Here is a 14,623-nt window from a genome sequence, read left to right on the forward strand (position 1 = left end):
TGCTAAAGCTGGTTGGTCTTTGTTCTGGCCACGTGAGACAATCAATATAATAACCATGAAGGTCTGAGATGGGAACTGTAATTTTTTTTATTACTTTTTTTTTTTTTTTTTTGCAATGGCCGTTATTCACTGACAAGTTTGTTTTCTTTGTCAAGCCATAGCAGCAAACATAATGATAGCAGCTCTATGTTTATGTCCTAAACTCTTAAACAGTGACAGCAGAGACTGCCTGCACCCCCCACACTGACACGTACACACAATAAATTAATATGTTTCCAGATCTTAGAACCAATGACTGGATTTTGTACAAACTTATTCAGACCTGCTAACAAGTTGCATTCTATCATGAGTTTAACTGTATACAGAAACTCAATGCTTTTAAAGTAACAATCTGCATAATGAAAAGTTAAGCAAGTCTGAAACTTTTCAGAAATAACAATGAATCAACTTTAAAGGAAAAAAATATATTATATATATTTATATCATTTTTGGGAGTGGGGAAAGGGGGGGGGGGTAAAGTAACACTTTCTTTCACCTAACTTACACACATACATTCATGATATATTGAGATAAACAAGAGAACCTACCTCTACTGGTACACCAGAGCCAATATACCTATCAGCCACAATAAATGTTAAATGCTTGTCTGTTTGTACAAAGGCTGAAACAATGAACAAATATTAAAGATAAAATCACAGAAAAAGTTTAAACTAAAAAATAAAAAATTTAAAACCAAACTTCATTTAAGATTTAGAGTTTATTAAATATTGAGCACTCTGAGTACTTATTCTATCTTGAAGGAAAAAAAAAATTTCATTTTAAATAAAAAGAGATGTCCACCTAACAACAAATAATCTATAGACCGGCATATAAATTACACACATATATCACAGTGTGACATTGAAAGACTAAATCATTATGTCATGTGTATAAAAAAATTCATGTTAAATAAAAATGATGATATATTGTTTCTATACAAATTTTGAAAAGGAAGCATAGTAAATATAGACAGAGACACTTTAGTATTAACTAAGTAAGCGAACTCAGATCACAACAGTGGCTGGTTATCCATGTACCGATGCCTCAGTCTCAATATATTGTAAAACATAATATTTGATTGGTGCAGCAGTGCGAACATTGTCTACAAGTATGCCATTATTTGTATGTTATATATACTAGCATTACCCACCTGCTATGCTCATTGATTTGTTCCTATAATGTTCTTTTTGTCATGGACACATTCCATTTTTTTTAAAATTATAATAATAAGAAACAAAAGCCCACAAGTAAATTCTCACCATACATTCATATTTTGTTTTTACATAAAACACTGTACACAAAAATGGATGTTCATACAACATGCACTCATGATACTATTTCATATTTTGGAAAGAAAAAAAAAGGATTGTTTTTATACTTACAATGTCTACAATAGCAAGTTACACACCAAGGCCAAGGTTTATTATTAAAAGTTAAAACCAACCATTTCAAAAAGTTCTTAAAAACACTTGAAGACAGTATTTAATAATTATTACTAGTAAACATTAGCATGTCTGCTATATATATATATATATATAAACATATGGGGCTAAACTGAAAAAAAAAGATATTTTTAGGAAATTCAATCATAAAAATGGCTTCTAAAGTTTTTCTATGTATATGTTAACTAATATACAGTGTAAAATGTTCATGTTTTTTTCATCCACTGTGAGAGAATTAGTGCTGAGTCTGTCATCTAAGCTATATTCTAGATCTCTAGATCTAGATTCTAGACTAAAATTAAAATCTAAATGTATCTTACACTTACTCTTAACCTTAGCTAGACTTAGACGTCTATACTCTAGACAGTCTAGAACTAGACTAGAATCTAGTAGATAATTCAGACTCTAGATATAAATTTCTAAACAGTCAACAACATTAAACACACAGACATTATCATTTATGTCTATGATTAAATTAATTAAGTTGATTAACACTATAGTCTACTAGGTCCTAGCTAGGTCTATCTATAACAGAGAGTCAGAGAGTTACACAGTTTACAACTCTCAGTAACTCTGAAAAACTCAGTAACAGATTGGATCAACTTCAAGCGATTCCAGATTGTCGGGAATGGATCATAACATTTTCTAACCCACGAAAATTCTTAAAATTATTACCTTGATTATGGCTTTCTACTGCAATAACATAAGAAGTAAAATGTTGCACTGTCAGTAAAATAAAGATAAACTGAAGAAAATCTAGCACTCTGCGGGTCGTGTAAATATCCAGTCGCGCCATCTTCCCATGCTGTAAGGTCAAGCTAAATGAAATAATTCAGTCACTTTCACCAACACAATAAGAAATATTTCATCCTAAAAACTCTTTAGATCTTATACACAAACAATATCCAACAACATCAATTTCCGCAATGATTACAAGACAATAAATAGTGGGATTAAGGTATGTTTATTTTGTATAAATTATACGAAACTAGAGGCGTTAATAATGTTTAGCTCTGGTAAAGCAAGAGCACTATTCCGCACGCGATTGGACGTTCTCTTGGTTACAACGACGGGGTCACTTCCTTTTCAACTTTCTGATCTATCTAATAACTAATATCCGCTGTGTTGGACAAGAAACTGCTTCCAGTAAGAGTAAGAGTAACGAGAGAGTAGAATCTACACCGTAGAGTAGGTACATAGATCTAGATCTATAGCCTCTCTAACTGGAGAAAAAACATCAGCATACCAGTTACACACTAAAATTTAAAATACAATTTTGGGGGGTTATAGGTTACAGACAGTGACACTGACAGTACTCAGTTGAGTTAACACTTATTTATTAACTTAACTGTCTAGTCGTCTTAACAGTAACAGACTAACTCAGTAGTTCTAGATCTAGTAACTAGATGATCTAGTAGATGATTAGTTTAGTGTTTTTTTTTAGATCTAGTAGTAGTAGACTGTAACTAGTCTAAGTAGTAGATCGAAAGTCTAATATACTATAATACTAATATTTACTACTAATAACTAATGTATGCTACAGTAAAGTACAGTAACTGTAACTAATATATACTATATAGAGTCTAGATCTTGTTGAGACTAGCACTAGATTGTGACTAGATCTTGTCGGTAGTGTAGTCCACCTAGGTTCTATATCTAGAATAGTCAATAGTCTATATCAAGACCTTTATCCTTTATTAAAGTGGCTTTATTACTAATAGATCTAGTCTAGTTTATAGAATCTATATAAAATCTAATAGTGACAATATACTATATTGGGTGATTTTTGTCAATCAAGACTAGAATCGAGCAGTATAAAAACTTGTTTGTTCTTTACTTGGTCAGACTGTATAAACAGTACTTGTTGACTAGGAAACATAAAAAGGATCAAGACATTTGTGTAAAATCTTTAATAAAGACTTTATATTTGTGCCTGTTCTATTTATATTTATGTGAATGTTTTGGTTGTTTTAATTTGAGAAAAGAGTCCTTGTAATCACAACAAATTTCCAATAAGGATGAATAAAGCATTCCTTAGTCATAGAGTCTACAGTGACTAGAATCTAGATATCTGCTTTTAGAGTCATAATGTAGGTAACTTAGATTTTTATCTAAATCTGTCTACTCTATCTAATAGGATTAACTAACTGATACCCATCTTACACTATGGCTGAAATAGTTGGTATATATGTTTATTTTGTCCGGAACACTCTTAAGCCCCTAGATAAAATGGCCTACATCACAACGCTCCCCAATCACCAACACAATTGTATAGCCCTTTAATTTTTTATTCTGCAAATGAAGGGCCAGCAACCCTCTATTATAAAGTATGCACTAACTCTTGTTAGGCCCATCAGTTTGGCCATTATATATTCTAATGAAACGGCTGTCGTTGAATTCTAAAAACGCATGTCTATACCTAATACCTTGTGTCATGCTACTGTTGAAATAGTCAGTATATATATGTGTATATCCTCTTGAACACTTTTAAATCCATCATTAAAACGGCCTGCATCCTTCAATCCAACGGCCCACAAACCCTTATTATGGAGTGTGCATTAACACTTCTTAGGCCCATCAGTTGTTCTTATTTACCTGCATTATAATGCTCCCAGACACACACACAAACACTATTTTTAATGAAACACTCCTTCCTCAACAATACACTTTTTGGTCTTTCTGTGTTCAGTGGAACAGCCGGTATTACAATAATATCCCTATTTGCAACTTAGTCCACTCTTTACATAACTTAGTCCACTCTTTACATTTTTTTTTTTTCGGTCATAGATCTAGATGTAGAGAGGCACCTTTTTAGAATAACCTATATTTACTAACCATATTTTACCCCCCCCCCCCCTTTTCCCCCCCCCAAAAAAAAATCATGTTCACACAGTAACACTTCTGATAGGCCCTTATATTCACTGTGACAATTTTAGGACTTTAATTTTTTATTTAGTCTAGTCATTTTAAAATTGTTCTACACCTACACACATTTTCGTACAGATGTACAATGTTTTTTTTTTCTAGGTCTATTATTATACTCTAATGAAAGATAATAATCAATTCACCATTTATCTTGGGAACAATATATTATATTATAAACCAAGTTTTGTCTTGTTCATCATTCATCATAAGCTATGAACATCTTCTTTTAATTATTATTTATCTGAGATATAGATCTATTTGTTGTGAAACTGTTATGCACAATAATTGTTTAAATGATAAATATTTTAACTTAAAAACTAAAGAAACTTATGCTTCCTTGTTTTCTTTTCTCTAGTGATGCCTAGTTGGTTCAATGAGTGGTGGACTAAATTGTACTTCGTGTTTCTCAGACCGCTGTTCAAATGGGTTTTGAGAAACATTACTGGTCAATGTGAACTGTTACGAATAACCAATGAAGAATCAGACACAGCTGTGAAAGTACAGAAAATAGGTAGGATTTTTTGTGTATTTGACTGCTATACTCTCATCTTTGTTATTAGACCCAGAAAAATTTGTTTAAAAAATTTGACTTGGAATCATTTTTAATATAATTAATATTAACAGGTTTTAACTTATTGAAACATATTTTTAGTAGCCTATTTTCAAACCTCTTTCCTCCCTTCATAAGACTTTCAAAAACATTTCTTTAACTAACAGCATATCAAAGATTACACATGTCTAAAAGCTATTAAAAAAATAATCTTTTTAGAAAGTTCGCTGAGGCATTCCAGCTTTCCTGACCTCAGAGACTGCGCCACTAGCACCTCAGTCGATGTCAGTGAATCTGTGAAAAAAATAATAGAAATAAAAAATATTGTGCCAGAAAAATACCCTCGGTAAGTGCTGTGTTTTAAATGCTCTTTTCCTATTTCTGTATTGAAAAGAAAATTTATATTGGAGCTCACTTTAGTTGTAAAGCAAATAACTAAGGTTTACAATTGTAATGAATGTAAACCACCACCTGAAGCATCAGTTATGTTTTTTTCCCTCAAGGGAAGCAATTAATTTTAAAATATAGTTTTAAGGTATGGATATTTTAATTATTGCCCTTTAATACATGAATTTCATCATTAAAAATGGGAGTCTATGCTAGAAATATTGTATGAAAATGACCAGGTCAGTGAAGTTTTAATTCAAAAGCTTTAGGTGTATACAATGTAGCAAACAAGGAAAGAAAGAGGAAGAACAGAAATATAAAACAAATTGTTTCTGTAGCATATGATCATGAAGAGTTGGAGATTTGCTTTTCTTGACAACTGTAAACTAATTCGTTTTGATTAACAGAATTATACTATTTATGATTGATTGGTTGTTAATTATAATTATTAGTTTGTAGCTTAACCCAATAACTAAACTTTCATATTATAACTCTTCATATCTTATTCAGAAAAAAATATAATTTGTGTATCATGTTTTTAGTAAAAACCAGATGAATATTGCTATTTTTTTTTTCTTTGGTGTATAAAGCTTTTTTTTTTTACATTTTACCATTAAAAAAAAAAAAAGCAAGTAACAAAACTATGGTGACACGGTTATTGAAAACAGAATTGTTTGGGAAGGGTGGTAGAGAGGCCAAGTAGGCTTGAACTTGGCTTGGCTACCTACCAAGGGGGCTCGAGGTTTGACACCCGACTCAAGCAGAGTTGTTTTTACTGAGTGTCTAAAGGCAGAACAGAAAAACCATCTCCCATATACACCCCCCTCCCCCTCACTGGTCCACAAAATGAGATTGGACCATAATGCTATAAGCATGAAAGTAACGCTATGTAAAAGCCATAATTTATTTATTTAATTTCAACAGCTCCAACAATTCTCATAGAAATTTTAAAGAAGTATAATAATTATAAATATTATAATTAAATTTGGTCTGGAGGTCTAGACACTCTTTATCTTCATTCTTGATCACTTATTCATCAGAAGGTATTCAATGAACACAACATGGCCTAAATTGTGTTGATGTGCCAAAAATCCCATTCAGAAGATATTCCAACACTCTTCATTAAAGAGTTCAGGAACATTTTGTGCACCATCTATAGTATGGTTCTATAGTATCTTCTATACCGTATATATAGATCCAGTATTCTATTCAAGACTACTAAGTAGTAAATTGATCAGCTTCAAATCCTTGAAGTCTTGGTCTCATATATTTTGGTAAATGCAAAGATTTTGAATTTCAAGACAACCCAACTCTAATGGGTATCTGACATCAGTAGGGGAAAAGTAAAGGCAATTAGTCAATTCACAATGTGCAGGCCACATGACACCCTAGTTAACATTAGGACACTAAAACAGATGACTTTTACATTATCTGCCCCATAGATCGCAAGGTCAGAAAACGTCTTTACTTTTTAGTTTTAGTATACAGCATTGTTCTTATTGTATGGGGATATGTTTGGATTGATTAACAAATTTTTTTCTTTGTTTGTATATTAATTCCAATTAGGTTTGAAATCTCTTTACAAAACTTTCTGTTTCGAATCAAGTCCTACAACAAATTGGTGAGTGATGCAGAAGACTTGAGAAAAATTAAATATTCATCAGACGACCCTTCCCATGAGGCTAAGTTAATACAGGTATTAAAATTATTTTATTTATAATTTAATGTGTTTGAAATGTGTCTAACATGTAAGTGAAAATACAAAATTCATTTTTCATTTCTTGTTTAATGCTGAAATAAAAGCCTGAGCTACCACTTTTGGAAACATTTTTAATCACTTTGTGATATGCTGAGTAAAACAAAATATATTATTTTTTAAATAAATCATATATGTTCATTTTCTTTCTTCATTACCCTCATTGTGATGTGATATCATATTATTTCAACTCTACCTTGCAGAATGTCTGTCTATTTAATTACTAAATTATGTACTCCTTTTTAATTAAGCTCTGGGAAGCTTACAGTGAGGGACAACCTCTTCCTGAAAGAATTGGTGCTCATTGGACAGATTTGGGATTTCAAGGTCATGACCCCAGCACAGACTTTAGAGGAATGGGTATCTTGGGCCTGGAACAGCTTTTGTAAGTATATTTGCATTCAATGTATCCAACTGTTATATTGTATTTTGTTATCTAGCTTTGGGGTCCAACTCATAAAATATGATATTGTTTCATCATTTTCTAGCTTTGGGGTCCAACCCATAAAATGTGATATTGTTTCATTTTCTAGCTTTGGGGTCCAAGTCATAAAATGTGATATTGTTTCATTTGCTATTGATATTCTTTTTAAAAAAAAAATATTCTATGAATCTTAACATTACTGTTTTAAAATGTCAAGCTAGCTCTCAGCTATATATTGTTCACTCAATTTAGTTGGATACTAAATTTAAAAAATGGTAAGGTAAAATACCTTTCGAGCTCATTTTTGTGTTCTTTTATATATATAGATATAAATCATTTAATTCCTCTTTATAGGTGTCCCTAATTGAAAGCATTTAATATCTCAAAGCCTGAAAACAACTTATTTCTTACTGAAGTTCACTTTTGAACTCTTTTATTTGGAAAAAAAAAGTTTAACTGCAATAGGTCACACTGACATTATCCTATGTCTACAGATTTTTTGCCAGCAAGTATCCAAAGCAAGCAAGACAGGTTTTGAGTCAATCTTACCATCCTCAGTTTGGGTATAGTTAATTGATTAATAAACTTATGATGTTTTAGTTTGAATTGGGTTTGATCAAGCAGAGTCTGTACCTTTTAGCGTATGTTATGCTCCTACTCCCTATCTGCTCTCATGCAGAATTTTTTTTTTTAAGGCTTACATGTTTTCCATTTGAAATGTATTGTATTAACTTGCTCTATTTTTTAAATATAAATTTTCTGCTTGAAATGTTAGGTATTAACCTAGTATTCTATTTATATGCAGATTTTCTTTTGCCATAGTTGGCATCAACATTACGGAAATGGGTTACAGTTTGTTGGTAAGGAGAAAGTTGAGGTCTCATTTCTACAGTCTTGACAATAAAGAGCCCACAATGGTTGACTTCCATCAGGTTTACTGTAAGTGTGCTGGCCATAGAAGTAGCTTAACTATACAAACAAAAAGTTTTATTGTATCATTGTTAAAATAAGTTTCCTTGGGGAGCTTTAAACTCTGTTTTAAGAGAAATCTTTTTATTTAAGACACATCTTCTCTGGTGGAGATGATCTTATTTTTAACTCTTTCTCTCCTAATTTACAATGCCAATGTTGATTTGAACCCATTAAACTTAATGGATTTTTAGATTTATGTTATGAACATAAAGATAGGAGAGCTGAGAAATATGTCTGTATAGTATGGCTTTAATACACTGAATGACTACACAACACACATTTCCTGAACACATTCTCATGGACGAGTTACAAGCACATGTAAACATAAGAAACTTTAATTTGTGTTGTTTAAAAAGAGTGTGCATTCCCCTATAATTTGATACCAAATACAACATTTTCTGAAAACAAACAATAAAGTTATTGAAGTTTAGTCAGAACAGGATAACGAAATACAAATGAGCAAAATGAATAATACTATCGGAACAAGGAAAATAATTACGAAAAGAAATAGTTAAGTGTGACCTATGTGACAGGTGGGGAGATGTGACGTGTGTTTGGCGCGTTTTATGTCTAGGGGATGATTATTTTTAAAGCTATCACACACCAACCTATCAGCATATGAATCGGGAGCAGACACGCAACGAGACAAGCAATGAAAGATAGATACAGAAGTTAAAAATGAAGAATATTTATTTACATAAATATACATATAAGAATAAAAAGGGGGAGGGTTTGCATCTATCTCTAGTATATTCTATGATTTAATCATCACTCTTGCATTTAATGAGAGAGTATGTCACTTTGTCCTCTGACTTAGCTGGTTGTCCTGTTGATGTCGTGGCTGGCTGTGATCCTGGCTTGAGGTTCTGCAGCTGGAGGTGGCGCTCTAGCGGATAGAGGGACGCCGGTGATATAGTTCTTGTGGAGTTTCAATCCCAAAATCTAATATCTGTAGTGGGCACATTAAGGCGGGTGGCCGCATACCGTGGGCACAAGGTTACTGCGGGCAGAGCTGATCTGCCGTGGGCAGCGTAGTTGACAGGATATGTCCAGTGAGTTGCAGAGGGTTGGTGTAGCTATGACGTCTCACACAGATCTGAATCTATAGGGACGTCGCACCTAATAGCTTGACAGGTGGGCTGTCGAATAGGCGGGCAATGCCGATAGCGCCAATTGGTAGAGTTGAGTAGATCTCAGTAGGCAAGTGCAGTGCTGAATAGCACTCAGCACATAAATAGTAGGTGATTCTCGATGGCAAATAAATAGGCAGGTAAATAGGCAGACACCTGAGGGAGGCTGCGGATAAATAAAGACAAGTTAGGACATGTCTCTCATGCATCTTATCGATGCCCTCGACTGAGGTGCATTCGTCAGATTGGTAACATTGCTTTAAAGCACAATGGGGAGATGATGACAAATGGGATATGGAAAAATAGATGGCTGATAGTAGCAATATAGAAATGTACATAAAAGGGGCAATAATAATGTCAAATAAACAACAGAGGTGGATAGAGAAAGAAAAGGGGGGGGGGGGTTGAATTGGGCGGTGGTCAGCGACTCTGACGGTATGTTAACATATGACCGTAGGTCGAGAACAATGGAGCGCGCTTGAATGAAGAGGGTGTCCGTTCAAGCGGCGCAACTCTCATTAGAGTAAAATGAGTAAAGGGGAGATAATTCAATACAGGGGAGATAACTCATATCTCCTTTCTAAGCGCAGTATTAGTGCGATAGTAAAATCATCAAGGCGATCAACCGAGATAAAGGAAATAAAATAAGGTGTACAAATATATACATGGTTGCATCAACGATCAATTGAGCAGAGTAGCATTAATAGATTAATGCAATTCATAAATATATACATAGGACATGTTTATGTTCTCTACTTACGCCAGTGAGAAATACACAATGCACTAATTAAATATAAATGAAATAATAAAATACACATGATAATGTCCAGTGGAAATAGCACAAAAGTAATTAAGATGGAACTTGTGATTAAGTTCGTCTTACCACCAGGTATTCCTCTAGGAGGGAGAATAAATTATATAGTCCAGACTCGATAGCTCAGCTCGAATGAGAAAGAGAGAGTCTGACTCGATTTAATTTACCTTATATACAAAGGCCTGGAAAATGTGGGCGGACACAGGAAATGTCCTAGGCTTAGAATTATCTTACACGTGGGTGAAGTCCGACAAGAGATGGGATTCGCACATTGGGAGGTCAATGGGCATGTTTGTCCTCGTGGTCTCCTAGATCAAAGAGAGACATAGGAGAAAGGGGGGGGGAGGAGTGACTTGCATTCCACACGAGGTGGTGTCTCCTGCGGCTGTCAGACATCCTGCCGATAAGATCAAAGAGTCTGTGTGTATCTTTGCCCCGGTCAAGGGAAGATAAATGAAAGGACGCGCCTTAACTATCTCCAATGTGGTCAACTAAGTCTAGCCTGGAGCGGAAAAGGTGTGGCGGGTGAATAATTTAGGGGTAGGATGGGGAAATAATTAAAATAAAATAAATAAATAATGAAAAATAATAATTAATGCTGTGATAATTTAGAGTGACTCTGACAGCGAGTTTTTGACTTGTCACAACCTAAAAATATCTCTGAGGAGCAGACTTAGATTTTAAAATATTGAACAAATTGCATTGTTTTCACATCTGGGAAATTAAGTTCATTGAGAACACTACTTTGTATATGTTCATCCTTCAGGCTTATGGGTAAAGCCTTAAAACTACTTGGAATAAAAATGACATCATATTTTTGTAAGGTCATGTATTTGTTAATTTTACTGTCCAAGTTTTAGGGAAAGGAAGGTGGCTATAAAAAAAAACAGCTTTATATTGAGTATATTAGCTATCATATGTTTTGCTAATGATATATCACATCCTGTTTGTTTTGGAATTGTAATATTTAGCTTAGTCCGTTTTGTTATTTATCACAATGATATTGTCTGGTCTGGTAACGTAGTGATTCTAGATCTTGTTACTTGCATGCTCATGCAATGCTGGCCAGTATGGAAACACCACAGAACACAATTTCAAATTGAAGCTTTTATTATTCCCTTAATTATGGTTGATTAGAAGAATGAACAAGTACAATAGACTTTGTGTTTAATGAGAAGGTATAAATAAATTCAACCAAGAAAACCACTTGAAGAATAAAGAAAGGTTTTGTAGGAAATCGCAACAACTCATTTCTTAAAATGCCTGAAATTATAGACTTTAGATTAGTTCAATAGTAAAACATTTGGTAACATTTGCTTTGAAAAGTTTTCTTTCCTAGACTTACAACTTAAACTCTGTTTGCATTGTGCAGGTCATTTGCTGTATGAGTTCGCCAAGTTTTGGTTTGCTGCCAAGCCTAAGGACATCATGGAATTTAACACAGTTCGTGAACAGTTCCATACTTATATTCAGTTCACCCTGACAAGTCCCAGTGCTTGCTTACAGTCGTCATTCCAGAAACATAAGTCAGAGATTTGACAGTCACTGTTTAAAATAATGTGAACTAAGTTATTTGGATGCTGCCTTTATCTAGTTGTCTTTTCTTGCCTTTGTTAATATGATCTAAATTATTTCTGTGATTGACATGTGAACCTGAAATAACCCACTGAGTGAAAAACTGAGTTGGGTCCATTTTGTTTAGTTGTAAATCCAAGACAGACTCAAGGGCTTCAAGTAATGAGGAGCTGTTTATTTATAATGAAAAGATAACAAAGTAGAAATAAAAACAGCATTTGTAAGCTCTCAAGCTCTTTCCAAGTTTTTACAGATATTAAGTCATGCAGATTCACTCCATTTGCCAGGTACTGGTGCTGGATGCAATATCTGCCTCGCAGTTATCAAATGTCTATTGCGGACCACCTATACGGCTATTGACACATCACAGGAATGGTAGTCACATCTATAATGTCCTCTCAAGTAACGAGATGCTTATTTATAATGAAAAGATGATAATGTAAAGATGAAAGCATCAGCTCTCAAGTTATTTCTTCCTCTAAGATCTAACAGATCTCACAACCTGTGCTAGGCACTAGTGCTGAATGCAACGTCTACCTCGCAATTATCACCATTGCTTCACATGTCTGTTTCGGGCCACCTTTGCTGCTATTCAACGTCACAAGAATAGAAGCCACACCTACAGCATCCTCCATAATTTTGGAATGAATAGTCAAAAAAAACAAAAACATGATTTGTGTGTATTATTTTGAACTTGTTAGAGAATTTGTTGAAATACTATCTATTTTAGTGGTGATATTGATGATTTGTTAATCATGTAGCTCTATTATCATTTTAAATGTTAAGAAAGATACAATCAAAAAAGGGAAAATAACCCCCAAAGCTAACTTCTTATATGGTGCTATTATTGATGTTAAATGTAATTTAATTTTGTTAATGGATTGAGAAGTTTTAGAGAAAAAAATGGGAAATGAAAAAAATGTAGGAAATAAATTTTAAAAAATTATGGACTAAAAGAATATAGACTCAAAGAGATAATAACATTTAATAAACAAGTAAATATAAAAAATACTTTTTAAAAAATGAAGCTTATAATTGACTGAAATTGCATCAATTATTTTTAATCAATCATGTAATTAATTTTTAATGGATCTATTCTAAGTTTTTACTATTTTTACCATCAGAGCTGTGAATGGACTTTGTTTTTAATCACTTGGCTGTGTAACATTTAGCTCTTGAGCTATAAAACGGGAATAACCCTTGAGGGATTATTGTCATGACATGGACTAAATTGTGCTGATGTGCCGAAAACCGAAAATATCAACACAAAAAAAATATTAAATATCTATTCTAAGAAAAATAAATTTGTTTGATTGTAAATATTTTTACTAATTTTAACACAACATTCATGCTTATTATGCTTAGTGTGCTATGGTCCAATCACTTTTGTTGATCAGTGGTGAAAGGGGGGGGCATCTGGGAGAAGGTTTCTGTACTGCAATTTCAAAAGCAATTAAAAAATAAAAGTTGCTCAAGTCTGAATTCAAACTTGAGTTTCAGAAAGCTGACGTGCTTAGCCACTGAGTTATTCAAGTACTTGTAAAAATAGTTTTAATTTTAGTCCTTAGTTTAAAATTTTAATTCAACAACCTAATTCTCTACACAAGGCTTATCATCTCTTACCTTAGTACATTTCAATATAAAACAAAATTAATTAATTATGACTAATTGATTAATTAATTATTCATGTGTTATCATTGACAATGAATAATTGTCCGAAGTTTCAACTTGATCCAACAATAGGAAGCTGAAGAAATAACCTGTACAAGGTTCTATCCAGACAGAGTTGATAGAAGGTTTGTAAACAGTTCTCCAATAAAGATGATTTTTTTCTTTTTATCTCTACAGTAGGAAACCCAATAAAGATGATTTTTTTCTTTTTATCTCTACAGTAGGAAACCCAATAAAGATGATTTTTTTCTTTTTATCTCTACAGTAGGAAACTAGAGGCATGGTTTCTTTACTGTCATAATTTTGTTCAAAAGCTTTCATTTCTACAATAGTTTCTTCATATATAGTATATATAAATAACCGAAAGTTCATTGTATTTTATTTTAATATTACATGTTATTATATAGACCAAGTCTATTATATAACTGGTATGTTTCTGAAAATGTGCAATATATGAATCACCAGTAGTGGTGAATTTCTTTGGAAATGAATAAAGTGAAACTTTGAATTTACTTGAGGTATTTGAAATTTAAATTTTGTATTGAATGCAATTCACTTGTTGTGTAAATATTTGATAAAACAATGATTAAAATTAAGAGAGAGAATTTAGTTGTATCTTGACTGGAAGCATAAGTAACTTTATAAATAGTAAGAATGCTAACACGAAATCAGGGTGACTATGTGAACCAGACATAAAATTAAGTTAGCTAAGCTCAGTTTAACCATAGAACTAAATGTATCTCTATGGCTAAACATTGCATGTAGTAGACATCTTATTGAAGTTCTCTTACACGACCCTTAAAACCCTCTAGCATTTCATGCCATTCTGCTTTCATATCTCTGTTCTCTTATTGGTTATGGGTTATCCTTGTCCAAACTATTCTCTGTTGTATAAGTTCAAGTCCAAACTCTTCTCTGTTGTATAAGCTCAGTTGGAT

General features: G+C 33.0%; 2 protein-coding genes across 7 annotated transcripts in view; one reads left to right on the forward strand and one right to left on the reverse strand.

The window, feature by feature from the left end:
- The window catches only part of LOC106063146 (transmembrane protein 131-like), a 63,299-nt gene extending 60,788 nt beyond the window's left edge, over positions 1 to 2,511 (reverse strand). For 2 of the 3 annotated variants that reach the window (XM_056039095.1, XM_056039093.1), the window contains exons 1-2: positions 2,157 to 2,511; positions 588 to 661 (exon numbers count right to left, since the gene is read on the reverse strand). In XM_056039095.1, coding sequence (XP_055895070.1) covers positions 588 to 661; positions 2,157 to 2,277 — 195 coding nt within the window. In that variant the 5' untranslated portion in view covers positions 2,278 to 2,511. The remainder of the gene's footprint in view (positions 1 to 587; positions 662 to 2,156) is intronic. The other variant, XM_056039094.1, reaches the window with a different exon arrangement.
- A 22-nt stretch (positions 2,512 to 2,533) lies between these two features.
- On the forward strand, positions 2,534 to 14,197 carry LOC106053231 (ELMO domain-containing protein 2-like). Of its 4 annotated transcripts, none has more exons than XM_056039100.1 (8): positions 2,534 to 2,627; positions 4,762 to 4,917; positions 5,176 to 5,302; positions 6,910 to 7,039; positions 7,351 to 7,484; positions 8,018 to 8,086; positions 8,329 to 8,462; positions 11,812 to 14,197. In XM_056039100.1, coding segments are annotated over exons 1-8 (918 nt in total). In that variant the 5' UTR covers positions 2,534 to 2,626; the 3' UTR covers positions 11,979 to 14,197. The 4 variants fall into 4 exon arrangements, with proteins under 4 accessions (XP_055895075.1, XP_055895077.1, XP_055895073.1 ...); XM_056039102.1 differs by having other exon boundaries at positions 2,544 to 2,673; XM_056039098.1 differs by having other exon boundaries at positions 2,544 to 2,669.
- Positions 14,198 to 14,623: the final 426 nt, after the last annotated feature.

Source organism: Biomphalaria glabrata, chromosome 8 (genome assembly GCF_947242115.1).
Source record: "Biomphalaria glabrata chromosome 8, xgBioGlab47.1, whole genome shotgun sequence".
In the NCBI taxonomy this organism is placed as follows: Eukaryota; Metazoa; Mollusca; class Gastropoda; family Planorbidae; genus Biomphalaria; species Biomphalaria glabrata.